Source organism: Vulpes vulpes, chromosome 2 (genome assembly GCF_048418805.1).
Source record: "Vulpes vulpes isolate BD-2025 chromosome 2, VulVul3, whole genome shotgun sequence".
NCBI classification, from domain to species: Eukaryota; Metazoa; Chordata; class Mammalia; order Carnivora; family Canidae; genus Vulpes; species Vulpes vulpes.
Window position 1 is genome coordinate 120,880,388 of NC_132781.1, and position 27,462 is coordinate 120,907,849.

At 57.0% G+C, this 27,462-nt stretch overlaps 1 protein-coding gene across 7 annotated transcripts; it reads right to left on the reverse strand.

Moving 5' to 3' along the window:
• Positions 1–817: 817 nt before the first annotated feature.
• On the reverse strand, positions 818–27,462 carry PCDH1 (protocadherin 1). 7 transcript variants are annotated; one of them, XM_072749858.1, is made up of 6 exons: positions 27,204–27,354; positions 17,810–18,657; positions 12,696–14,891; positions 7,056–7,275; positions 6,059–6,097; positions 818–4,857 (listed from the first exon to the last, which is right to left on the reverse strand). In XM_072749858.1, exons 2-5 carry the CDS (start codon positions 18,629–18,631, stop codon positions 6,072–6,074), a joined length of 3,264 nt encoding a protein of 1,087 aa, XP_072605959.1. In that variant the 5' UTR covers positions 18,632–18,657; positions 27,204–27,354; the 3' UTR covers positions 818–4,857; positions 6,059–6,071. The 7 variants fall into 7 exon arrangements, with proteins under 7 accessions (XP_072605959.1, XP_072605957.1, XP_072605958.1 ...); XM_072749856.1 differs by lacking the exon at positions 27,204–27,354 and adding an exon at positions 26,637–26,871; XM_072749857.1 differs by lacking the exon at positions 6,059–6,097 and having other exon boundaries at positions 27,204–27,462.

A 27,462-nucleotide genomic window follows, 5' to 3' on the forward strand; every position in this document is an offset into this window, starting at 1 on the left:
GCTCTGCGAAGCCCCGTGTATAGGAATGGATGAAGGGGCGCCCGCGACCTCCGCTGTACCCGCGGCCGATCCGGGTTTACACGGAGGCTCAGCCAGGATTAGTCCCTGCGCTCCGCTAATCCCAGCCGCCGAGGCGACCCCGGGTCGGAGAGCCAGGCCCACCGGGTGCGGGCGGGGCCCGGGCGGAAGCGCGCGGAGGGGGCGGGGGAGGGGCGCCCGGGGAGGCGGGGCCGGGAAACCGGCGGATCCGGCCTCTGTTCTGCGACCTCTCCCCAGCCGGTGTTTACCCGGGAGCCGGACGGAGGAGGCCGGGGCCGCGGCGGCCCGGAAGCGGGGGGAGGGGAGCGCAGTGGGAGGCCGGGGTGAGACCTTTCCGGGCCCCCTAAATCGACCTCCAGCCCTGGTTCCTGAGCGCGGGACGGAGCGACAGGCGTGCCTCAGCCCCTTCTCCCATTCAGTGCGGCAGGTCCTACTTGTTGCCAAACGCGAGGGGAACAGGAAGGGCTTCCCGCCCTTGGAAGAAGGCAGCAGGGCTCACCCCTCCCCAGCGCCCCTCACCGCCACCCCCCCCCCCCCCCCCGCTGCAGGTGGGGCTGCGTGGCCCGGAGCGGGCGGGCCGGGCGGGTGGCCGCGGAGGGAGGCGCAGGCGCTGGGACAGGCGCGGAGCAGGCGTCCGGCCTCGGCCCGCGTCCTCCCGCCGCCGTCCCCGAGCGGCGCGGATCCAGCTCAGCGGGCCCCGTCCGAGGCCTCTAGCCCAGACTTAGCCCCCAGGCTCCCCGGGACGCAGGCCTGAGTGCCCGGAAGAAGCGAGGTGGGGTCCGGTTTTCACACTTTTATTGTAAAGCTCGGGAATAATTACACGGGTCTTCCATTGACAGCTCAGCAAACAAACCGGAAACGAACCGAACCGGAGAGGGTAGGGGCGGTGCCTGCGCATGCTCGCGGCGGGGGAGGGGCGGTCAGAGAAAGAGAAAGACAGAGACAGAAATCATTACAAATCAACGGGATTGTGCTCGCAGCGCCGGGGGCGGGGCGGGGGAGTAAGGGCGGGGCGGGGGCCCTTCCCGGGAGGAGCGAGGCGGTGGGAAGTGGCACGAACCAAGAGAAACACGACCCCAGTGTGGGCACCCACGAGCCCCAAACCCCCCTCCCCGAACCCCACCCCCCAACACACGAGAGAGACACGGCCCCCCTCCCCACTCCGAAAACCCGAGGAGACACAGTCTCCCTCTCCCCACGGGCAGACACACCCGCCCGGGGACCCCAAGGGCGAGGCAGAGTCCCCCCTCCCAGAGAAGTCCCACGCGGAGGCGCCCCCTAAGAGACTTTCTCATGGCCAGCAGAAGCCTTCCCAACACCAGGAGACAGCCCACGCCCAAGGAAGAAATGGCTCCAGAGGCCGGATCCTCGGGAGAGAGGTATCGCAGGGCCTCCAGGAGAAAAGACAACTCGGAGCTGCCCAGTCTCATCCCAAAGTGCTGCAGGTCAGAGACACCCCCAGAGGAGAGATGCAGGGAGGGTCAGAAATATCCCTTCCCAGACATGCTTCAGAGATAGCCCCCTTCCCTGGGAAGAGAGATGGCCCAAGACTGACATGCCTTAAGTACTCCCAGGAACCCTGGGAGGAAAACAGGCTCCCCAGAGAGCCTGGGTAGGGGGGAGACATGCTCCCATGGTCCCCGGAGGGAATACATGTCCCTCCAGAGACTCCCAAAGGGAGAGATAGGGCCTAGGGAGCCCCCAGAGGTGAGAGATGCCCCAGAGACCCTCCCCCGGGGATGTGAGACACGCTTCAGGGACCCCCGGAAATATGTCCCCATATACCCTCCCCCTACCAAGAGACATGCTCTGAAGTAGGGGGTTGGGAACCAACTAGGTCCCCTCTAGGAAGACACTGACTGGGTCAGGCTGGGTTTGAGGGGGGGGGGTCTCCTCTGGCCAAATGTCGTCTATTTGTACATAAAACTGTACGCGACACAAGGCATTGGGGAAGGACTTCACAGACCTAGGACCAACAGGGGTGGTCCCCAGTGCTGTCACCTATCCCCTGCCCACCTTTGGTTTCTCCTCGAGTGCCCAGGTGGTGACAGACTCAGTGCCCTGACCCCAACCAGGGGGCTGGGACTCTGCCTTCGCCTGTGGGAAGGGCTCCTCTGTGCTTCTCAGCCCTCCCAGCCATCTGGGCTACCCCCTTCCTTCTGGCTTCTCCATTGTGCAAAATGCTCCTCTGCCCTTCCACTCAGTGCTCAGGAGTCTCCAAGACCAGGGCAGGGTACCCAGGCCACCAGGGGCTTCCAGGGGAGTCCAGTGACTCCAGGAATGCCTCCTGTCTGGACCACCCTCTCCACCAAGCAAATGGGCCTCATACAATCTTCTTGCCAGAATCCTGACCTCCAGGACCCAGACAGCCCTTGAGGCCACTGCCCCACCAGCTGGGCACCTCATGTTACCAACTCTACCACTATTGCACCTGCCCTGTTTGTGCAGGGGGAAGGGGGCTGTTTCTTTATCAAGCCCCTGGCCCACTTCTGGGCCTCCCCCAGGGAAAGGAGCCTTTGGCCAACCCCCAGACCTGGTTGCTGCTACCTCAGCCCACTCTACCCTCTGCCCTCAATAGAAGGGCTGTGTATGCTGAGGCTACCAGCCTAACAATGCTCTCCTTCCCAGCACTGTTACCCCAAGCCAAGGTAGGGGCAAGGAGCAGAGAATAGGGTGATTCTTCAGGCCCCTAGCTTTCCCGAGGTGCGGTGGGGTCTCTGGGGTTACAGGAGTCAAGACCCCAGCAGCACAGCTCCCAAAGGCACCAGACGACCCAGCAGCCTGTACCCACCCCTCCCACCCTTGGGCCGGCCCCCAAGCTTAGACTAAGTCAAGCAAGGGCCATACCCTGAGTCTCCAGCCTCCCAGCCTGGGCCCCTGGGGAGCTGGAGAGGTATGGGCCAAGGCAGTGGGGGTTTCTGGAAGGAAGAGGGACTGAGGCTTTGAGATGGCCACAGTGGGAGATGAGGGCTCTACAGGATGCCCCTCACACCCTGGCCCCCTGAGGTGCAGAAAGCAATCCCACCTCATCATGGCTGACTAGGCTTCTCTGCCCCCCAATCTCCCCACCCCCTCCCCCAGGGGACCCCTGACCCTGGCAAAGGGAAGCCCAACTGGAAGAAGGGGGCCTGGAGCCCAGGGTGCCCTGAGGCAGCGCTTCCCACCCCCTGAGATCAAGGCAATGGTGGTTTTACAGGCTGACGGGTCAGTCATGGCAGGGGCTGGGGGGCGGGGCAGGGAGGGGGCAGGGGGCAGGTTCCCCCTGTTGGAGGCAGCAACCAGCCACCCCTTGAGCAAACCTTCCTGCTCCCAACTCACCCAACCAGGCCAGAGGCACAGTCATCCCACCCCTGTCCAGCTGCCCCCCCACAGCCTCAGGGCCCCTCTGTGATGCTCATCTGGATGTGGGGGGGCCAGCCTGAGCGGGGATCCCCCCAACCCAGGGCACAGCGCAACAGTTCCAAAAAAATAGAGATTTGTATTTTTAAAAAAAATTAAATAAAAGCCCAGCTCTGCTGATAGGCGAATGTTACCCCCATCCCCACCCTCACCCACCCATTGTTTCCCTGGCCTGCACCCCCATCCCACTACGGCCCCAGGGGTATTTACAACATGGAACAGTAGAGGCCTGGGGTGGGGGGCACTGCGGCAGGGGGGAGGGGGCACAGGGTAGCCTCCCTCCCCAGAGGGGTCCCCCAAGACAACACAACATCAACAAGAAAAGTTGCAAATCAGGCAGAAATGGGGACATCATTCCAAGGTCCTTATATACAGACACTGCATGACCAGCAGGGAAGGAGGTGCCCGGATGGGATCAGGCATGGGCATGTGGCAGGCAGGTGGGCCAGCCCAGGAGCAGTGTAGGAAGACATGGCCTCCACCCCACTCCCACCCCCATCCCCACCCCACCTTTGGTAACAAAAGCCCTTCAGGGAGCCCCTGGCGGTCAAGAGTTTCCTCTGGGAGTTCCCAGGGAGAGGGGCTCCCCAGCTCAGCCCTGAAGCAGGGCTGGAATGGGGACATCCTGTCTCCACCCTGGTCGGCCATGTGGGAAACGATGAGTTAAAAGTGTGTTGCCCACCCTTGACTCCACCATCTGCCCGAGGTGAGGGGGCGTTCCCCAGAAGTGGAGGGAAGGGAGCCTCATCATTGTGGAGGAGCCCTCTTGGGCACCAGCTGGGGGGAGCCCCATAAAGGGGAAGAAGGGCTCCCAGGGGCTGGGGCTGGGGGATGAAGTGAGGAGAGAGAACCTGGACCCTGCTTGGGGGAAGGGCCTGCGTGGTCATGAGGCCAGTACTCACCCCAACCTGGGGCCCTGGCTGGGAAGTCCACACTGGAGGGGTCAGGAGCAGGACCCTGGAATGGGCCCATCTGGGACCTGGCCGGTGGCTGGGAGGGGCAAGGCCACCGGCCAGGAGGGGGCTCACAGGTAGATCTCGCGCTTGGCTGTCTGGGCAGATGCCGGTGTGGCTGCAGGTGGGAAGTCCGAGGTCTGGGTCAGGGGGATTTCCTCCAAGGTGGCCGAGTCCTTGCAGGAATCATGGCTACTGTGGGAGAAGGCACTGTAGGAGGGCAGGAGGCGCACGGGGGCCGTTTTGGTGTTCCGGTCTTCCGGGGGGCTGGGGCTGCCGGCGCCCACAGGCTCCTGCCCTCCTCGGTCCTGGTAAGGCACGAAGGTGGAGAGTTTGAGGGCGCTGCTCTTGGTCCGGCGGCTGGGAGATGACTGGCCAGGCATCCAGCACGTGTCGGAGTGGCCAAACTCACTACACTCCTGGGTACATGTGCCTGTCATGGCAACGTCAGGCAAAGGGCGCAGGTCTGCAGGACAGAATGGGGAGGACAGTCTTCAGGCAGAGTAACATCACAAAGCTCCACTCCATGGCTTCCCACGGCCCCTACGCCCTGCCTCGAACAGGGGTGCACGCCCCTTTTGCCCACTGAGTTCACAGGCACACACACCCGCAAATAGACACTCTCCCACCATCCACCGCAGGCTCTTCTCTCTCTCTCATACAATTTATCCTTAAATAGATGTGTTTCTCCATCCTCAGCCACCCTCCAGCTCGCCTATCAACACACCCACCAAATCTTCCCTCAGACAGGTGCACAAACACACAACCCATCTAAACACTCCCTCATCTATCTCCAGTCAGGCTTAAACAAGCAAGTCTCTCCTTAGGGGTAAGGAAACCCCCATCCTCATTTAAGGGCACAATATCTCCATCTGTCTGTCAGTCATGCACATTCACACACTCACACACACACACACACACACACACACACATACACACACACATGCCTATCCTCAGATTAGGTATGGACACACAAATCTATACTGGGCATCTCCATCCTCAGATAAAGGTTGGGCACATACTTTCCTTCTGAACCCCCTCAAGCCTCACCGTTCTCCCAGCTGTCCTGGAACCCACCCTAACCCAGCATGGTGAGGCCTTGCTTGAAAGCCAGGGAGAAGGGAGCTTCTGTGTGGGGAGTTCACATAGAAGCACACACCCACATACTCATAAGCACACTCATGCAACCCCTCCCCAGCTCACTCCAGCCCCCTATGCCAACCACCACCCTTGGTCTAGTCCCGGCTCCCTGCCCAGAACACCCACGGGAACAGGAGTTGGCCGCCTGACATCAGTAGCCGGTGTGGTTGCTGGGCAGCGGGGGGTCTCCATGGGAACGGCTGGGCCATGAGCACTTCCTGTCATGGTTGCCCCTGTCTGCCCTCGCTCAGGGACAGTACCAGGCGGTGACCCTCCCTGAGGGACATGACTGAGCAGCACTGCCTGGGTCAGGGGCTCCCCGGGTCCCACCCACCCTGGCTTGGCCTCCTGCCAGTGCAAGGTGAGGAGGGGACAGCGCTGTCATTAACCCTCAAAGCACCAAGGCTCTTCAGCTCAGAGTTGAGGGACCCAGCTTGGCACCAAGCAGAGCAAGGGCGCTGGGTGGGCGGGGCTGGGTGCTGGGCCAAATCCCCCAGACCCCAGACCCCAGAGCAGCCCCCACATACCTGGCACTCCACCTCAGGGCCTGCTCCGGCCAGCCGGCTCTGCGCGGGCACAAAAAGGACGAGATGGGCATGAGAGAGAGCACGGAGGGGCAGGGTGGGGCGGAGGGCACTCGGAGACCTAGGGCCTGGGCTGTCAGACAAGGGCCCTGGGCCTGACGGCTGGGTGTGGGACGTCGCAGCGTTTTTGGGGGGGTCAGTTTGGACTGAGGGAGGGGACAAGACCCGAGAGGACAGCTCCAAGCGGGAGAGTCTTTCAGTCCCAAGGGGAACCTTTTTGAGTCTCCTCCTCCAGCGGCTATCATGGATGCCCTCACACACACAAGCATACGTACTACGCACACACACACATTTTGACAGCACATTCACTGTCCATTCCCGCACTGACCTCTGCTCTGGCCCAGACCTCCCTTCTGCCATCACCTTCAAACCCTTCCCAGACCAGCCTTTCCCCTCCCGAGACCTCCCACTCCCTTTCCTCAGCCAGACCCTCTCTGGCTCCTCCCCTCAGGGGAGTGGCATACCCTTTCCTGAGCTCCTCACAGAGGAGCTGGACTCTTGAATCCGGGGTCCCCTCTCTTTTCTCAAGGCCCTCTGACCCCATGAAGGGACCCCCCCCATTCCCTCAAGTTTCCCTCACCACCGCCTGAGCCCCTGGCCACTCCTCTCCTAGGCCCCGTTCAGGAAGGCAGTAAGATGTGGTGCTGAAGGCAAGGTCTCTGAAGTCAGAGAAGCCTGGGTCTGAATCCCTCCCAGCTCTGTCACTTCCCACATGTTACTTTGGGTAAGTGACTTAACCTCTCTGAGCCTCACATGCTTGCACTGTAAAGAGAACAGTGAAGTTCTCACATCAGAGTCGTGAGGATTAAATGAACGTATAGCTGAAAGTACTCAGCACAGTGAGTACTGCTGAACACATGGAAGACATTGTTGAGGTCTCCTCACCATGCTCAGCTGCTACCCATTCCCAGGGGGCCCTGACCATGCTCACACTCCTCACCGTTCTCGGGGTGCTCCATCTCTCCTATGCTGCCATCAGGGGTGGTGCGTTCATAGTGATCCTCAGGCAGAGCCAGGGGACCGAGTCGGGGTCCCGAGGATGACTTGCTGGATGGCGTCTCAGACTCCTCCAGGCCACTGTCATAGTAACTGTGCTGGGATGGGTCCTGCAGCTCTTGGGCCTGACTGGTGGCGGAGAAGGTGACGCGGCGGTGAGGTAACTGCAAGGAGAAGGAGGGTCACTGCTGGCAGGCCAGCCTGCCCCAGAGGCCCACCACCACAGTGATCTCCACCCCCAGTCTGGCCCACCCCAGAGCTCCTGGTCCCCCAGGCCTCAGCAGCGACTGAGAAGAGGCCCAGCTCCCTAGCACAGCAGAGCCCCCAAGGAAGCACAGACCCCGATGGAGGACTGCCCCTTAATTGGGACAGGATAGCCAAGACTACACGCAGCAAGTCCCACCACAGCACAGGCCCCAGTGTTATTATAGCCCCCAGGCCACCACAATAAGCCTAACCCAGTACAACCACTCTCACAGCACAGCTTCCCAGTATTGGCATAGCCTTTAATTCCAGAACAGCCCACACCAGAATAGCACAATACCAGCCAACTCCCCTAATTCCAGCATAGCCTTCAATCACAAGCAAGCTTCCAATTTCTAGAACAGCTTCCTTAAAGCAGTATGAACTTCTCATTCCAAAACAGCTCACCAATACCAAAACAGTTCCCTAATTTCCAAATAGCACCCCTGAACTTCAGCTCCTCACCTGTCTCCTTGCTCTTTGACTTCCCATTGCCTCCATATAAATGAGATCCCAATGTCTTTCTGATCCTCTGTTCCTACCCCTGCAGTGATGCTGTAGGCAGCCTCAGGACTCCCTGCTGCGTCCCCTCCCACTGGCGGGGGGGGGGGGGGGCGGGGGGGGGGCGGGGGGGGGCTTTGTCCCCACTGCATCCCCTTCCAGAGAGGCCTGGGAGTGGAGAACGGTGGGAGGGAAGAAGGAAAGGGAGCCCGTTGAGAAACCAGGGCCCTTTGGGGGTGGGGAAGCAGAACAATGGAAACTCCCCCATCCTCCAGATCAGGAAGCAGAGTATTAACTGTAGAGGGCAGGGCCCAAGAGGACCTGGGCAGAGGGGGAGGGGTCTGGCATCCATCAGGAATTAGGAAGGCTGGCCTCAAATGGAGACTCCTTCTAGCAAATAGGAAGGAGCTTCTGGGAGGGGACAGGCTTGGACTGGAGGTTGGGGTGGGGGCGGTAGAACTGTGCAGGCTGCTCCCAGCGAGCAGCCCCACATGCCTGCCATGGGTTAACGATCCTCCCAGGAACCTGGCAACCTCAGCTTGGCACTTGGCACAACCAACCAGTCACCCAAATGCCCACCTGGGACTGTCACTGATTCTCCTGTCATCCAGAAATTAGGAGTGGTGGAGGGTGTAGACACAGGGTTCCCTGGAAGCCAGGAGTGGGAGCAGCTCAGGTCAAGGCCCTGCTGCTGCTAAGACTCCAGCCTCCCTCCAATCCTCTAAGACTTCACAGGTGCTTTGTCTTTACTCTAAAACCCTCAATAGGAGGTTATCAAGAAGGCCACGAGAGGAGATCCTGGGTTTGCAGACCCATCCTCCTGGTACCTCCTGATCCATCACAGTCTTCATTCCATTCAAGGCAGCTGGGGTGGGGGAGGCTGTCAGGACGAGGAGCTCTTAAGCTGTTGGGAAGGCGGCTCAGAACTGCCTTTCCATCTTGGCTCCCATCTCATCTTCAGGAATAGGCAACCCTTCTTGGAATCTGTGTTGTGATCCAAAAAAACACCACAGGGTCTGGGTGATGACAGACAAGATCCCCCAAATTGACCTGTGGGTGGGATGTTGTAAAGGGGCATCATCCCCCTGGTCGAAGTGAACAGTCTCCAGGAAGGGTCTGTGAGTCACCGGGCAATCTGGTTGTCAGGGGCTTCTCTTTGCAGTTTTCTCCAAGATGATATAGCCAACAGTCCTCCCTCCCTAAAAAACCTACACCTGGTAATTCAAAGCTTCAATCCTGCCTACTAGGCGTGTCACTTGGTCCCTTTTGCCTATGATTTTCTTTTTCTATAAAATGGAGGGTTGGGGCATGCTCAACCCTAAACATTCCCTATACATCTGTTACTATCAAATCTTAAAAGGTCTAGATCAGGGATCCCTGGGTGGTGCAGCGGTTTAGCGCCTGCCTTTGGCCCAGGGCACAATCCTGGAGACCCGGGATCGAATCCCACGTCAGGCTCCCGGTACATGGAGCCTGCTTCTCCCTCTGCCTGTGTCTCTGCCTCTCTCTCTCTCTGTGACTATCATTAAAAAAAAAAAAAAAAAAAAAAAGGCCTAGATCCAAAATATCTCTGATGCTAGTCCTCAAGTTCTAGACATTTGCTGGGTATTTCCTATTAGCTGTCCTTACTGGCCCTTCAGATTCAACAAGTCTGAAACCCAATTCTTCTTTTTCTTCAATCAGTTTTTGCATGGACAATGATTTCGTCACTATGCCATCACCCAGACACAGAAAGATCATGTCCACCTGGGAATGCTGGTAGCTGTGATACTCATTGCCCATCCCTACAGTATATCCAATTATCCTTTGAGTCCTAGAGGTCATTTCTCCCTAAGTTTAGCCAAATCCATCCATCCATTGTCCCCACTGCCACCATTCTAGTCCAGACCTCAGAGTTTCAATCCTGTACCTTCACCTCTACCCCCTTTATACCCACCATACACTCTGGTGATTTTTTTAAAAACTCAGTTCATCCAAAACTCATGAGCGTTCATTGCATTCCCCATTAAAGAACTTTTGGCAAGGCATCTGTGTACTCCACAACCTCTAGCTCTTCCTCTCTCATCTCTCTGCTCCCTCCTGTGCCCTCCACTCTAGCCCTAATACTTACTCCCCTTTCTGCCCTCTCCCTGTCCTCCACTTGGCCATGCTCACTCCTGCCTCAGGAGCTGGCTCACTTGGTTGAACCTCCTGCCCAAGTCCTGCTCATCACTGAGGAGCTGGCTCAAGTTCAACATTTTCCTTCCAGGAGCCCACTCCCATGTCCTATGCAGGTTTTCCCATTCCCATACCGTGTTCCTCAGAGAGAGGGAGGGGGCACTGTGGTCAGATAAATTTGGAAAACCCAGAGTTTCACAAAAGGTTAGCAGGCCCCTTTCTTCAGGCCTCGCAGAGCTTTTAATAGGCTCATGTGATTGTACGTCCCCTACTCCCTACACTGACTTAATCGTGGGACCCCTCTTGTGCAGCATTATGGCTAACAGCAGACTCTGGAGATCAGATTTCCTGATGCTTTGTGTGTGAATTCTGACTCCACTGCTAACCAGTTTTCACTTCTGGAAAATGAGCGTTAATGATTTCTGTCACAAAGAGTTATGAGCATCGAATGAGCTAATTCACATAAAGTGCTGAGTATGGTACAATGCACCTCATGTAAAGATTTAAAAAAAAAAAAAAAAAAAAAAAAGGAAGCACCTAGCAGCAGAAGGAATAGTGGAGCAGCAAGCTGGGGAAAGCTTCACTACGGCACTTCCTGCTCCATGGTCAAGATGCTCAAATGTGTCATCTTTTCACTCCTATGTCTTGTATGTACACGACCACTTCCCCTCAGGGTCTAGTACCATGCTGATCTCACAGGAGAAGCGTGGCCTATGTGTTTTGATGACGACAATGGTGCCGTGGTTTGGTTGTGTCTGAATGTTGGGAGGACATGTTCAATGTGGCTCCACGGATGTGTTGGGTTGCAGCTGAGGAAGAGATAATCCCTCAGACCCTGGGAAAGAAAAGATGAAGAGGCTAAAGGAATAGAAGAGCGACCTGGCGGTAGCAAGGATAAGAATAAGAGAAGAGAGAATGGTAGGTCAGGAGTTGCTGGCTGTCCCCCTAGAGATGCTTATTTGTCCAGGAGAGATGAGACATGACTAGATTTCCCTTGCCATATCCCATTCCTCAAAGCCCCCAGGTGTGTTTATTTTGGGGGTACCCCCAGGGCACTGGGGAGTTTGTGGATGGAATCAGAGTAGAGTGCTGGTGCCTTGGACCTCCTGGGAGTGTCTCAAGCCTCTTCAGTTGTCATGGAGACATGTTGCCTCTGGCCTCAGAGAATCCCCTGGGACCTGAGGCCCCTCACCCAGGCTGTAGCCCCAGTGCCCGTCAGGCACAGCCAGAGACAGGGCAGACCCAGGAGAGCAAGAAGTGAGAGACGGAGAGAGAGAGAGAGTGTGTGTGAGTGAGAGCCAGCAGCCCAAGGTGGTCAGAGCAAGATGCCAAAGGAAGGGAAGGGAGGAAGGGCAGGACTAGGGGACCTCAGCCTCGGTCAGAAGGGAGCACCCTAAGAATGGGAATACAGAGCAGGCCAATCCAGAGAACCTGAAGATTCCCTCCCCTCTCCCTGGGCCCTCCCTCCCAGTAGCCCAGGCTGGTGATCATGGTGGGGACACACAGGGCAGGGCCCAGTAATTGTTGGGTATTGAGTGATGTTGAGATGAAGAAGCTGGGAAAGGGACTTTGGAAGATCTCGTCCTGAGGGAAGGTGGCTAGTAAAATTAAGGGCTTCTCTGCCTTCACCTGAGGTGGGCAGGCTGCACTTCACCCTCACCCAGGTGTTCTGGCCTGAGCTCTGTCAGACGCTGCTCAGGTGAGAAGATTGGAAGGGTCAAGTCTCAAGCAGGGGACAAAGGGCAGGACCTGGGTGCAGCTCGCTTGGGTGCTCCTGCCCTTTCTTGGTGGAGGAGGTCATTCCTAGGGAGGAGGCTTCACAAGTATGGAGGGGACACATTGCCAGATGTGGGGGTAGATGGGACAATGGTAAATGAACATAGGGCTGGGGTAGAGGACAGGTCTAGGAAGTGGGAAGGGGCAAAGAGAAGGGATGGGGAAATTGGGTAGGCACCTAAGGACAAAGGGCCATTTCCAGTCTCTCTCACTCCTTCTCTCAGTTCCAGGAAAATAAGAAACAAAAACTCCAAAAATAGAGAACTTTATTGTCAGGGAAAAGTGTTTGGGACTGGGGAAGGGGAGCCGGGGCCCAGCCCCAGAAGCCTGGGGTGGGGAAGAGGCTGACACAGCACACACAGGAGGCACAAATAGGGAGCCTCCCCCTCCCTGATAGAGTCCCTACCCAGTTACCCAATAGGACCCCAGGTCGCCCTGTTTCCCTTCTAGAGAAGCACCAATGGGTGGTCTCAGCTAGAGACCCAGGTTTGGAGTAGACTCTACTTCTTCACTTTCCTTCCCACCTTCTTGCCTCTGACCCTTCTGCTCACCTGCCCATCAGCCCCCACTGGCAAGACCCAGCAGCTGGTTTGGCATCTTGGGACCTGACAGTCATAGGCCTCTCCCTGTGGGGAGGGGGCAAGAATGCCACAGAGCACACCCTCCCTCAATTTTCACTCAGTCTAACCCTCCATGCCTGGGCGAGGAGGCAGGGTCATCATCAAGGCCCCGGCACCCCCAGATCCTCAGTCCCACCTCCCACCACTGGCTTGGGTCGGTCCCTCTAGGCTGGTGAGCCTGCAAGTTGGATATGCCTGCTTGGTCACTCCCATACCTCAGTCCAGATGGCCCCATGGTAGGGGTGGGGTAGGGGCCGGGGTGTGCTAAGCCGCAAGGGCTGGCCTACCTGCTTGCTGGGGTATTTGGGGGGGTTGGTGCGGTAGCTGTAGTCGGAGTACTGCTCAGAGCCTGTGGACGTGGTGTCACCAGTGCCCACAAATGTGTTTGCGGGTGGCAGGTCCTGGACCACCTGGTGCTTCTTGGAGGCCGAGGGTGACTGGGGCTGCAGCTGGATGGAAGGCAGTGGGGAGTTAGAGCGGTAGTGGCGGCCCAGATCAGGGCTGCCCGGTGGGTAGTTGAGGGGCAGGTGGATGCGGGGGCTATCTCCGGGGGCATCGCTCATCAGATTGAACTTAAGGGATTTCTGCAGCCCGGCCTCGTCCTCATCTTCCACTGGCTTCACGGGCTTCGGGGACTTGCTCTTCTTGCCCTTGCTTTTGTTGCCCTTGGAGGCTTTACTGCTGGGCTTGGGGGCATACAGGTCCTTGGTCTCCTTCTTACCAGCCTGGTAGCCACTCTTGGCCTCCCGCTGCCGGCAGTAGCGTACAAGCACTGCCAGGGCAATGAGCAAGGCCACAGCTACGACACCAGCCACCACACCGAAGAGGATGTTGCCACGTTGCTTGGAGCGCTCATATTCTGGATCCCCAGCAATGTCGATGTCCAGTGGCGTGTCCAGGCTGTGGCCCAGCAGGGTCTCCAGAAGCGTGCGGTTGGCCAGGGTCTCATTGACATAAAGGTGGACCAAGGCTGTGCCATAGCGCGGGGGCTTGCCACGGTCACTGACCTTTACCACGAGGCGGTGTAGCCCATGGTGGCGCCGCTCAATCTCCTTCTCAAGGGTGATGGCACCTGAGTGTGACCCAATCTGGAAGAGTCCGTAAGGGTTGCCACCAGCAATGCTGTAGGTCAACTCTGCATTGACACCAGAGTCAATGTCTTCAGCTGTCACCTGGCTGACCGTCTCACCAAGACGGGTCTGGGGGGTCAACAGCTGGTGAGAGGTGTTGGAAGGGGCAGTGATAAAGGGCGCATTGTCATTCTCATCCAGCACATTGATGGTGACACCAACGTAAGCTGAGCGAGGTGGGACACCACCATCCACTGCCTTCAGCTGGAAGGTATAGGTGCTTTGATGCTCTCGATCAAAGCTCAGGCTGGAGAGGATGGTGCCCGTACCGTTTTGGATAACAAAGTCACCATTGTCCTGCTCCACCGTCAGCTGTACCCGGGCATTCTCCCCTTTGTCCCCATCAATGACAGTCACCATGCCCACTGGACTCAGCGCTGGCATGTTCTCCATCACTGAGAAGTTGTAGCCACTCAGCATAAACTTGGGGTCATTGTCATTGCAATCCAGAACATTGACAAGGACGGTGGCTGTGCCCTGCAGGCTGGGACTGCCCCGGTCAGCTGCCACCACTTTTAACTCATAACTGTCCCGCTGTTCCCGGTCAAGGGATGTCTTCACCCGGATCTCTCCAGTGTCAGGTGAGATGGTGAAGAGGCCCTTGGCAGCCGGCTCAGGCTCCAGAGAGTAAACCAGCTCGGCATTAGAGCCTGAGTCGGCATCACTGGCAGTGACTTCAGCGACCACTTCACCCGGCTTGTTGTTTTCTGGGAAGGCGACCTCTGTGATGCTCTGTGTGAAGACAGGGGCATTGTCATTGACGTCCACCACCTGGACCTTGAGGGAGTTGGTGCTCGAGAGTGGGGGGTTGCCAGAGTCCACAGCAACAATCTCTATGGTATAGTCTTTGACCTTCTCGTAGTCGAGCGGAGTGGTGGTCTGAAGGAAGTATTTCTTTTTGCTGTCACTTCCTGTCTCACTGGCCTGGCGTAGCTGGAAGGGTACATCATTTGCCACCACACAGGTGACAGCTGCATTCTCTCCCTCATCTCGGTCAGATACCTGCACCAAGGCCACTGCTGTTTCCTCTGCCACATCCTCTGAGATATTGGCCATCCCGTCTTGATGGGTCACCAGCCCTATGCCCCGGATCTCAATGGTGGGGGCATTGTCATTCATGTCCTTCACAGTCACTACCACTTGGGCACGGGCACTCTTGGGGTTGGTGCCTCGGTCCTTGGCGAGCACCGAGAAGCGCAGGGTACTTAGGTCCTCACGATCCACGGGGCCCTGCACAGTGATAAGTCCAGTGTTTCTGTCCAGTCGCAGGAGACGCCTCACCACCTCGGGCGCCTGGTGGAACGTGTAGTCAATCTCCGCGTTGGCACCTTGGTCCGAGTCGTTGGCCTTCACCTATAGGGTAGAAAAGGAAAACAAGGAAAACAGGGACAAGTTAGTCTGGGGATGGCAAAGTAAGGGACATGTGTGCTGCCTTGGCAATGAGCATGGCAGATACAACTTATCTAAAGTGACACCCTTTCCAAAAGCAGCACATAGACTGCCCTTTGCCCAAGCCTGACACTAGGGCACAGTACTGACCTCTTTCCCCAAGGAGGAAAGATGCAGCTGGCAAATCTGAACAGTGTTACAAGTGACTAGTAGAGATGGGACAGGGCACAATTTAACTCCACTTACTGTTCCTGTGCTAGTGTGCCCAAGTATGGGGATGAGGATCCAGTTGGCAACTGGGGCAGCCTTTCCCCTCAATTAAACTGTCCTTCAACCTATCTGAAGACCTGGAAAGGTATGAGGCACGTATATATGACATATATGTCTAATATGTGTGCATGCACTTACATGTGTTCTGAGACTGGGATTACCTGTTATTGTGTGAGAAGGCAAGTGTTTATGCATGTGTGTGTCTGCTCATGAGTGGAGACCCACATGCCCACCTGGAGGCCACAGGTGAGGGGATTTCTTTTGAAAGCAGCCAGGTAGGGATCTGGGTCAGAAGGAGCCTGCCAAGGCCACTGCTCTCTCAAACTGGGGAAACCTGTTTCAGCAGCTTCTTCCCTCCTGGTTGGCGCTGGCTAGGCACCAACTTGAGGAATCTGGGCGGCTGCGAGGGAGGGGTTGGTGGAGGCCACAGAGCCTGCTGGCAGCGGGCTGGGATCCCAGCATCAAACAATGAACTGTCTGTCCCTTTGCAGTGGGCACGCCCTCCCACGCCAACGCCGACGTACACTCGGCCCAAGTCTCTACAAACATGAGTGGTGATGGGGCAGCGGGAACCTGGTGGGAATGGCCATGAGGTACCACCGGTCAGAGAGACAGATGGTTGGAATTATGTCCCAGTCATGCAGAACGTGATGGCCCTGGGGGTGGGGGAGCACGGTGGTAAATGGGGAGGACAGGACAGGTATAATTTGGCAGAGTCTCCAGGGAGCACAGCAAGAGTCCTGGGTTCAAATCCCAGATGCGCCCAGTTCCCAAGTAACTATGTGACCTTGGGCTAATTTCTCAACCACCACAAGCCTCAGTCTACAAGTGTATAAAATGGGATAATAATAGAATCTATTTCATGGGGCTGTGGTGAGAATTAAGTGAGATAATACTTGTAAAAATGTCTAACACTGCCTGGTATGTGGCAAGTGTTCCCTAAATAGCACTTATACCTCTTTTCATCCATCCATCCATCTGTCCAGTCTCTGAAAATCAGTGCTAACACAGTGCTGGGCACTGCATCTAGCGGAGTCTCAAACCACTGCTGGTCTCCTCTCTTTCCTGTTAGGAGTAGGACTTCTTCACAGCGGAGACACCTGGGCAGAGGGCTTCCCAGCTATACCAGTCCCTGCTCACATCCTGTCAAAGCCAAACTCCGTTTCTTCTCATCACCTGCCCTATCCTCTTTCTCTCTCTCTGTACATACCTTTTCGCGATGACTCCCACTTCTCCCTGTCTCTAGACTGGTCACCCAGCTTCTTATCTATCTCTTACTGTCTTAGCTCCCTCTGTCTCTGTGACTCTTCATTTCTGTCCCTGTTTCCCTCCCAGTCTTGCTCAGCTCTTTCTGCCTCTTTCCAGTCCTTCTTTTCTGCCCCTTCTCGAGCCCTGTCTCTGTCCCACTCTCCTGCTTCAGCCTCCTGGAATGGGGTGTAGCTGTTACACACACAGGCTTTGAAGCCAGACTACTGGATGTGGCCAGAGTGGGATGTGAACACATCAGCTGGGTGAGATCAGGCAAGTTTCCAAATCTCTGTGGGCTCAGTTTCCCATCGGTGAAATGGGGATAATGCTTACCTTGTACTGTGAGGATTACATGACATAATATGCATAATGTGTTCAGAACCGTGCCTGGCACCCAGGCTGTTATTATTCACCATCTCTGACTGTCTGTCTCCCTTTTATTCCTGAGTCTGTCTTCTATGTGTTCAAGTCCACCAGCCTCTAAAAAACTGCCTAAAACTCCTCCCCATGCCCCACTTCAATTTAAGGACATGGAATGAAGGGTTTCCCAGGACCATAACGGTGTACAGGGCAGGCTGATCCCTTCTCAGCTCCCTCACTTCAAAGACAGACAGCTTCAGCCCAGGGGGAAGGAGAAAGGAGCTGGGGCTGGCGGGAGGCCAGGGCTGAGATGACAGTGGGAGATACGCCCACCTGTCTGCAGGGACGCTTTCTTTGCTCCCTCCCAGGCCCTGGCCCCACCAAGCTGCCCAGCCCCTGGGGCAGTTCCCATGGAGAAGGGTGCTGAGAACTTCAGCAGAGTTAGCCACCCCCCCCCCACTCTGTCAGAGCACCCCCATTCTCATGAGAACCCTGTGCCTAGGCAAGGAAGCTGGTGTACAGTCAGACATCTGAACACAGTTTTCTAGAACTCTGAGGACTCACTTGGTTAAAATAATCTCATTTGACTGTTAGGAAGAGGCAAAGAAAGGCTCTGTCCTCTAGCTCAGGAAAATCTCATCTGGTTGGGAAAATATCTCATCTCTAGAGAGATTGTTCTTGTTCTAACTTGGCTCACCCGGCTGGAGGATGAGCCAAGCCATTTGACTTGGGAGGGGGTTTCTCTTCTCAGGAGTTTCTCCAACTTCGGTCAATTTTGGGGATGGGGGCATTGCTATTCATATGCTATGTCACTCTCACTGAGTAGCTTGATAGAGGAAAATTATATCACCTGCTGGGGTAGGAAGGTCTCACCAGATTGGGGCTGGGGAGAAGAGCTCTTACCACAGTATCCTGACAGTTCCCAGAGAAGGGAAGTCTCGCCAGGTTGGGTTGGGCTCCCATTTCTAAAGGTGGGAACCCTGACAGACGGAGGGACCTCTCACCTGGATGACCGAGTGGCCTATGGGGCTGTTCTCAGACAGTTCAGCCTCGTAGGAGGGCCGTTCAAACTTGGGGGCGTTGTCATTGGTGTCAAGCACAGTGACTCGCAGCAGGGCACTGCTGGCACGTGGGGGGCTGCCACCATCCTGCACCTTGATGGTGAGGTCATAGGAATCCCAGCGCTCCCGGTCCAGGTTGCCCATCACGATGAGCTGTGGCTGCTTCCCCTCCTGGTCCTCTGCCACCTGAAGCCCAAATAGCTCCTGGGCCTCGGGCCCGGCCTGCAGCTCATATGATGCCACACCGTTGGGGCCAGCATCACGGTCAGAGGCCACCGGGATGGGGAAGAGTGAGCCAATGTTGGTGTTCTCCGGGATGGGTAGCGTGATGACTGGTGAGGCAAAGTTGGGTGTGTTGTCATTGATGTCCTGTACCTCTATCTGGCCCTCTAACAGCCGGGGACTGCCATTCTGCACGAGGTCCGTAATAGACACCTCAAACTCCAGGATGCAAGGCTCACCGGGGAGCTGGTTCTGGCATTCACGCAGCCCCTCGCGGTCGATAGAGGTCTCAGTGGTGAAGATGTCTCCCGTCTTGCCATCCACTCGCAGGTATGGGGCGCCTACCTCTAGTTTGTACAAGTGGCCCACATCTGGAAAGCCATAGTCAGCTGCGAGGCTCCCAATGAGGGTGTTGGGTGGCTGTTCCTCCGGTACTTTGTACACCACCCGAGTGGCATGACCTGGGGATGCAGCCAGCAGAAGCAGCAGTGCCAGCAGCAACCGTTGCCCGCTGGGGCCTGGGCTGGGCTTCAGGGGCCCCATCCTGGCAGTACCTAGAATCAGGAGGGCTGCAAGGAAAAGAGGCAAAATAGGAGGTCAGCTGGGAAGAGGAACCTGGCGCTGAGGGTTGCCCAATCCAGGCCCTGACTCTCCCTCCCTCTGCTATGTACACACTATCCCATGAAGAGAGCTCAGCCCCAGCCCAGAACCCTGATCCCAGAACCCAGAATCCTGAGTTTCACCCACAGCCGGGTGTAACAGCAGTGTCTGCTCCAGCTGGTGGAGCGGGTAAGGGCCCCGAACAGGTCTAGAGCAGCTCCCGCCCATGGAACGCCCTGACCCTCCTGACACTCCCTCCTCCCTGCTCTCTATTCTGTGCTTTGCCCAACACCTCCTTCTCACCAGCATCCTGCCTTAGTCACCCATGGTAATTACCCTGATACTGAGATATGGAGAGACAGCAAGTAGAAGAGAAAGGCCTTAAGCACCCCTCACATACATGGTAAAAAAAGGGACACAAGCTCCCCTAATATTCCCCAGACCCCACACTGAGGGCCACTCAGGATGGTTGGAGGGAACAGAAAGATGTCTCGTTTCTCTTCCTTCTAAGAGGCCAGTCAGTATATGCATATGAGATAGGACATGTCAGATCTCTCTTTTCTGATGATAATCACCCAGAGTGCCCAATGCCCCCTCCACCAGCTTAAACTAGGCACCCATCAGGCCTGGAAACAGCTAGAGTTGAAGAGTAGGAGTTAGCCACCTACCTCCCCCAAATACACATTGCCCCCAACATAGCTCCCAGGACTCCTCCTCCTCGTCTCTCCCCTGCTCCCACTAGGGGGAGGGAAGACACTGACAGTTGTGTGGAAAAAGAGTGTAGAGGTCAAGATTGGGGTCAAGGCTGTGGTCAGGGCTGACTAGCCCTGGAATTGGCATTGGGAGCTGCCCCGGCCTGTCCTTAGCAACTGCGAGCCCAGCAGGTCTAACTGGGACAGAGCTGCCAATGACACTACCAGCTTTGTCCTGACCACTCCCCTCCAAGCTCTGCTCACAGTCTCTCAGTAAACATCTGGCTCCTATTTAACCCCTCTCCGTACAAACATCTGGCCCCTATTTCATACCTGGCCCCTCCCTCTTTGAATGGTCCAGTACTATCTCTGACCTGCTTCTCCGTGCCCACCCCCAAATCCTTTCAATTGGAGCCCCGTATGCCATAGCCAACCATAAGCTGCAACCCCATCACCCCAATAACCCACTTATGCCTATCGCCCCCTCCCCCCAGCTTTGAGGCTATGCATTTACAGACCCTAGCCACACCTGCTACTGTCCCAGTCTTGACCCCTTCCTCCTCTCCAACAAAACCATGGCCAGCCCCTGTATTCTAATCCAAAGTCAGGCCCAGCAATTTCAGCAGAGGGCTCAGGCTCGCTTTCTTTTCCCCACCTCCCCACTTGCACCTGAAATACCTGCCTCCCACCTTGAAATCCTAGCTATCCTTGTCATAGACCACACCTACCCCACTTAAGGCAGGCTCTACTCCCCCCACCCCCGGCCCCTCCAAGCCTTCCCAGGCCTCTCCAGCCCATGGTGACCTCTCCTTTCTCCAACTCACAGCCACTATTGTCTGCCCCAATCCCGAGGCAATGAATCACTGAGCTACCTTGGACCCCGCCCGCCCGACTGTGTTGTTCAACCCCAGTACTATGTACCTATTCCTGTGTTCTCTGGCTCTCTTGGCAAACGCCAGACTTCCTGAAGGTAGGACCAGACTCCCTACCCTCATTCCCTTGCCTCAACCTATGCGTATTCACAAAGCTGGCCACCACGCATTCGACAAACGTTTACTGTGCACTTACAATGTGCTAGGCTCTGTTCTGGGCACTGGGACACAGCGGCATCCAAGATTGACTCAATCTGCTATCCTGGAGCTCACAACAGTTCTAACTCAATGACTATTTGTCATTTCTCTTTGGTTGTAGTCATTTGGCACATGTAAGGAATCAGGGTGGAGATGACATCAGACAGTCTGAGGAGAACCCCAGCTGTCCATTTCCTGGCTGCTAAGCAGGAGGAAATGATTTAGGGCCTCAGTTTCCTTATCTGGAAAATGGGAATAACACCACCTAAATGTCCTAGGAAGTTTGAGATCATGTGGGCTATATGCCTAGCACACAATAAGTACTCAACAAATGCTCCCTCAAAGTACTTACAACTGTAGTTACGTAGCCATTGGGGAAATAATTTGTCAATTGTCTTTGTGGAGACTGAGCAGAGAACAGGAGAGCCTCTGTTTTGTTTGTTCCTACAACCTCAGGACCCTGCCCTGGACCTGGCACACAGTAGGCACTCAGTAAGAGCCTCTGAATAACTATTTTAGTTCCTAGAGTTAGCCTATCCTAGCACTTTCTGGGTGGTCACTGCTTATTCCCTTGCCCAATTCCATTACTCTATCAAAGAACCTACTGGGGTCAAATTTAATCCTCTGTTCAGGTCCATAAGCTCTCAGCAAATGCTCATTGAATGCAGATTCCTTATACTGAGTCCAACACTTTGCCTCTTTCAAACACTTCGCCTCTTTCACGTAGCATTCCCAAACCACATCTCCTCCCTGGTCACTCCTTGGCAGTAAAGTACTCAACGTATATGAGGCTGTTATCAGATTAGTGCTTGTTCCTAGTTGCAATCTTAATCACTTTAAAGGAAGGCGGAATTTAGCTAATGCTTCTTTTGGATCCACCCTCCAGCCACTTTCCATCTACCGACATGGACCGGGCACAAGGCTCATTTTACTTTCAAGCTCCCAACCCAAACACACTCCCAGAGGACTGTCTCCAAAGAACCTCATTCCTTTCTGGGTACCTTAGCCTGCCTCCCCACCCCCTTTTGCACACATACAGTGGATCATCCTGCACACCAGTTCCTTGCATAAGTCTTGGCAGGGTGGGGGTTATGGGAATTACTCTAAACGTGACACAGAAGGAGAAATACGGCAGTGACTGTTTGCCTCACTTAGTCTCTCCAGAACAGGGATTCTAAACCTTTTTAGATCACAGCCCTCTTTATGAATTTTATGAAACTATTGTACAGGTTTTTCTAAGAAAAATGAATGCTCACAAATTTTGGCTATAAATTCAGAGATCTGTTGTCTGACAGAGTCAGGGTGACTTTGATTTGTAGCAGCTCTGAAGTGCTACAGAGTAAGCCCTTCCTTCCCCCTCTCAGGGTCACAACCCTGGGCTCTAACCCCTCAGGCCTACCAGGCAGCACAGACACTGTAAGACCCTCACCCCACCCCCACACATTCTTTTTCTGTCTCACGCATTCACCCTGTCACCCTTAGGAGATCCCTTATCTCCAACCATCAGAGTCAGAAAAGGATTATGGTATACAACTTCTGAGTTGGAAAGAGAACCACAGAAATATCTAAAGCCAGGAAGGTATGGGGAAAAGGATGTTTCTGGGAGGTAGGAATTTGGGGAACATGGGTTTGGAGGGGTGGCTACTCAGAGAGAGGGCAAGAGTTGAAGAAGGTTTAAGGCCCGTGAAGCATCTGGGAAGTTCCTTTAAAATGAGTATTATCAGCAACCCCCACCAGGAATTCTGATTCTGCGGGAGGGACTCGGAGAATCCTCCAGGCAGTAGAGTGGAGGCAACAGGATGCACCATGAGGGAACTATGATCTCTGAGATGTACTAGGTCCTTGGATTTAAGAAAGAAGTGCAAATTCTCCTGCCACCTTTACCACCATCATCGCTGTCATCATCATCATCATCCCAGCCAACATGCTCCATTTACATACATTATCCCATCTAATCCTCCCCACCCTCTGAAACAGGTACTTTATTATCACACCACTCTCCATTGTACAGATGATAAAATTGAGGCTCAGAAAGAATCACGAACTGTCTCAGGTCACAGGAGTAGTAAGCAGAGTCAAGATTTGAGAAATAAGAATGCCTCTTCACATCCATAGGGCTAGGGGAAAGGCTGGATGCAGGGGAAGGAAAATCAACAGAAATCACAGAAGATATAATATGTTGGCTGAGTAGTGACCCCCACCCCCACCCTGGGCTGCCAAACTTGCCAGGCAAGGAAAGAAAGAAAGAAGGCTTGGGGTTCAAGGACTGAAAAACCCCAAGCCTCCCAACCTGTAGCTGTCTTCCCCCTATCCCCACCCCCCAGAGGTCCTAGGGATGCAGGGACAGAATCAGAGGAGCCAGGAGCAGCAGTGAGGCAGCCGTTTCTCATCCCTGCCCCCACCATCCCTGAACTTTGCCCAGGTGGTTGGTTATTGAGTCATTAGTTCCAGGGGACAGCTTTTGAAGTGATTGGTGTTTTATCTGCCCTTGCCCAGGCCCTGGCTGCCTTCCTGGCAAGGGTGTCCCCACCTCTGCCCAGTGACATAGGCACCCAGGACCCTGAGAAGCAGAGCTGCAGCATACACAGTGACTCATTCTTCTCAGGCCTGAGGAGAGCAGTGAGGTATGAGGGAGCAGAGTCCAGGGAAAGCCAATCTGTGTCAACATGTTGGGGGGTGGGGAGGTGAGGGTTCACCTGTAACCTTTATTTCCAGCGTCCCTGGGAGACCAGGGCCCACTTTCTGCTGAATGCTGAAACGCCCAGAGGCAGCCATCAGTGTCCCAGTGACCAAGTCAGCTGTGACCCCCGACACTTACCCCTGCACTGTTACACAACAACCACTGCCACTGGGGGCACACAAATCAAAGGACAAAGCCAACCTCTGAGAGAGAGAGAGAGTAGGGTAAGCCTTAGTGGGGCTGTGTGGGGTGGAGCTGTTCAGAGGCTTCCCACAGTGAACAAGTGCACAGCCCTCAGCTCCTCTCCCCTCTCTTTCACAGCCCTCTATTAGCCTCTGCAGGGCTTCCAGGCACCTGCATTCTTGAGTCAGATTGTCCGGGTTCAAACCCTTGCTCCACCACTTCCTAGCCATGTGACCTCGGCCAGGTGACTTCACCTTTCTGAACCTATCTGAACCTATTTCTATATTGTGAAATGGAAATAATAAATTTTGCCTCTTGGAAGTTATTTGGGAAATGAGATCTGTTGCATTAAAATCTATTATACTGTAAAGGATATATATATATATATATATATATATATAGCTGAATAGAGCATTTTATTTCCAGCACCAGGCACACAGTAGGTATTCATTGGCTCAGTAAATAAATGAACCCATCTCCTGCTAGTTGGGAAGACCTATGAAGACAAGTTTGGTGTTTATCTTGCCACTATACTGCATCCTCAACCACCCACTATGGGCCCTGGCAGATACAGATAGCAGGTGCTCAATACATTGTTGAAAGAATCTCACTCTGCAGCACCAGCTACCCTTGTTCACAGGAGGGGCAGCCCTAACCATAGGAGAAGGGCCTCCTCCATCTCCGACCCCCATCCCAAGGCCCTCTCCTGGTGCTTCCACCCCTTTTCTCCCAGCAGTGAGCTCACCATCTCTCTCTCTAGCCCAGATCCCCTGACCAAGTAGCCACAGCAGCAGCCCCTCTGCTGGCAAGATGCCAGACCAGCAAGACATCCTCTTCCAGCTGAAGTCCCTCTCTGAACCGGGTTAGCAGAGAGAGGGGAAACAACGCTGCTAGAACTGAAACTACATCTCTTCCCCTACCACACTACCCCTGCCTATCTCTGGAGGCCCTTCTCGGCCCTGACCCCTGATTCCACTCCATGCCCTGGTCTAGTTGTAAGCACAGATTTCAATTCTCCTAGACCTCCACATCCAGAAAGTAGCCCCCATCTCCAGACTGTCACAAACACCTGAGCGCGCTCTTTCTTGGCAGCTACCGAAGGTTGGCCCAGAGCGGGTAATGAAAGGCTCCCTCGGTCTTCCGATGTCCCGGACTCCGTCGCCGCCGGGGCAGCCCCGTCTACACCGCTGCGGTCACCGGCGCTCCCCCGCACACACCCGGAGCGCGGGCGTCTCCTCCCAGAGGACGCAGCTGTGTTGGGGGCGGTTGGGGGTGGGGTGGGGACGGCTGTTCCGCCACCATCCTCGGACTCGGGCGGCCCCACCCCCACCCCAGCGACACGGGGCCTTCGGGAGCTCAAGGCGAGGCGGGGGCCCCTTGCGCCCCCTGCCCGAGGGGCCGCCGCGGGGAATCTCTGCTCCTCCGCACCTCGGGCCTCTGCCTGGGGTCCCCGGCCAGCCGGCGTCGGCGGGAGGCGAACAGCGGGCGCCGGGAGGGGGCGGGGAGGGAGCCGGCGCCGGAATCACAAAGCGCGGCGAGCCGGGCCGGGTGGGGACTTTCTCCCGAAACGGACCCTCTCACGGCAAGTGGAAACGGGTCTTTGCCCTGCGCTCAAACCTCAAAGACCTCAACGCTGCACCGACTATTTCCAGCAAGAAGAAACAGTCGCCGATCACCGCCGGGGAAACTGAGGCCAGAAGTCTGGGCTCCCGAGGGTAGCCGAGTCCATCTTGCCTACCAGTTTTGCTCCTGCGCGAGCCGCGATCTCCCTTCGGGCCCCAGGGTCTTGCCCGCGCGTACAGCTCCGGCCTGCAGCCGGCAGCCGGCGGAGGGGGCGTCCAGGTGTGAGAGGGACACAGGTGTGCGAGACCCAGGTGTGCTGGGGACCCAGGTGGCTCGCAGAACGCAGCTAAATGGCCCGAAGAGGGTCGCAAACACTGCCCCAGGCTTGCACCCTCTGCAAAGGGACCTAGGGCCTTGAAGCCCGGGGGAGCCGGGATGGCGCGGCCTGCCAGTCCAGCCTGTTCCGGGAATACCCGGCCGGCCGGCCCGGAGTGGGGGCGGGGAGGCGCAGGCGGGGAAGCCGGTCTGGGCAGCCCCCAGGGTTCCCGGGTGCTGATATTCACAATAACAATGTCGTGATTAAGATGAAGGGGCGCCAGGGGCTCGCCGACAGCCTGGGAAGCCGGAATCCGGCCTCCGAGGGAGAGGCTGAGCGTGTGTGTTTGTGTGTATAGGCTGCAAGGTGTAATGTGACACTGTTGGTGTAAGGTGTGTGTGAAACCCAGTGTTAAGATGCGTGAAGCCGTGGATTCTGGGTTTGCACCCGTGAGGCGCCGCTGTAGATTCTACTTTCTGTGTTAGGGTGTGTGCTGTCAAGGCGTGTGCTGAGACACCGGGGTTGTGTTTATGTGGGTGCAGTGGAGGAGGGGAAGCGAGACCCGTGTTGTGTATCTATGTTCTGGCCAAGGAGTGTAACATAAATGATGTTAGGGTGTGTTCCTTAAAGGAATATGTATGTGCTAGGTTAGGTATTGAGTGTTCGTCGGGCGCACTGTGTCCGTGACACTCATACACGAGGGCACGGGATTGTGTGTGTCCGTGTCGCCGAATGTCACACCCGGTTGTGTCCTGGTGCTCTCTTATGGCCATGGGCTGTGTGTCCGTGCTGCTGAGCGTGCAGACGCTGAAGCGGATTCTGAGCTAGCGACGGGGCCCCAGGGGCGCTGGTGTGCGGGAGGTATGTCGGTGTGCACATATGTACGGATGTATGTGTGCGCGTACGCAGGTCGGTGGTCCGGGCCTCCGCGTGCCCGCGGGGAGCTGGAAGCGCCCGAGGGAGCGGAGCTGGTCGCCCAACAAGTGTGTGTGTGTGTGTGTGTGTGCGTGTGTGTGGTGTGTGAGGGTCCTCGCCTGCCTCGTCCTCCGGGAGCCCCCTCCCCCTCAAACTGGGGACTGCGCGCCTCCCCCGGCCACCTCCATTCGGCGCGCTCCTGGAGTCCCCCATTCCCCGCCGCTCCAAACGCGCAGGGGTGCGGGACGCAGGGGTGCGGGACGCAGGGGCACGGTCCGGTTCAGCACCCCTCTCCTCGCTGCGCGCCCGCCGCGGACTTCGGAGGCCCGAGTGTCCCGACCTCAACCCCCGGGTCGGGGCTCCCAGCCGCCCCCGCCTCAGCCCCGGCGCGCTGAGCACCGCCCGGGCCCCCGTGGCCTCGCGCCGCTGAGCACCCCTCCCGCAGCTCCCGCCGGCTATGGCCGCTCCCGACCCGGAGCCGCCGCCGCCTCCACCGCCACCGCCACCGCCACCGCCACCGGATCCTTACCCGCCTCGGGGCAGCGCGGGCCGCCGGCCCCGCTGTCCATGAGCCGCCACCGGCCCCGGCCCGGGCTGCGGCTCGCACCGCGGGGGCTGGCGCTGCGGTTCAGGCTCCGGCTCCGGCTGGCTCCGGGCACGGCAGCCCCGGCGGCTTCGCGTCCGCGCCGCGCTCCCGCTGCCCGAATGTGTGAGGCGGCGGCGGCGGCGGCGGCGGCGGCGGCAGCGGCGGCGGCGGCGGCGGAGCCAGCAGCGAGCGGAGCGCACAGCCCGGCCCGCCCCCTCCCTCCCCCTCCCTCCCGGCCCGCCCGCCCGCCTCCCGCCCGCCTCCCCGCCCTCCCCCCCCCCCCCCCCCGGCCGGGAGGTGGAGCTCGGGACCGTTCTGGTCCCTCTGGGAGGGGACCCCGAGCACCGCTCCCCAAAGCCACGACCCCCCTCCGCTATCTCCTCGCTACCCGGGACCCGAATACACAGCGCGTGCCCCTCCCTGGCTCCTCGCCGTGCCGAATCCCACCCGAGCCCCCAGCTGGGACCCCCTGCATTCCGCTCCCAACCTCGCTCAACACCTGTCCCCTACCGCGCCTCCCGGGAAGCCGGGGCAGGGGAAATGGTTTCCCCCGTGCCTTCTTCCCTGGAGGGCATCTGCTTCTCCACGTCCGCCTCCTTCCCACGCAGACCCCCGGAGCACCCGGCGTGGCCCTCCCTCCTCGCTGCGCTCCGGGGAAGTCCGCCCCTCCCCCTCCGGCCGAAGCCGCAGAGCGGTCAGCCCCGGTGGCCGCAGCACGCCGTGGGGGTGGGGCTAGGGAGGGGACCTTGGGAGGAGGAGGGGAAGGGGA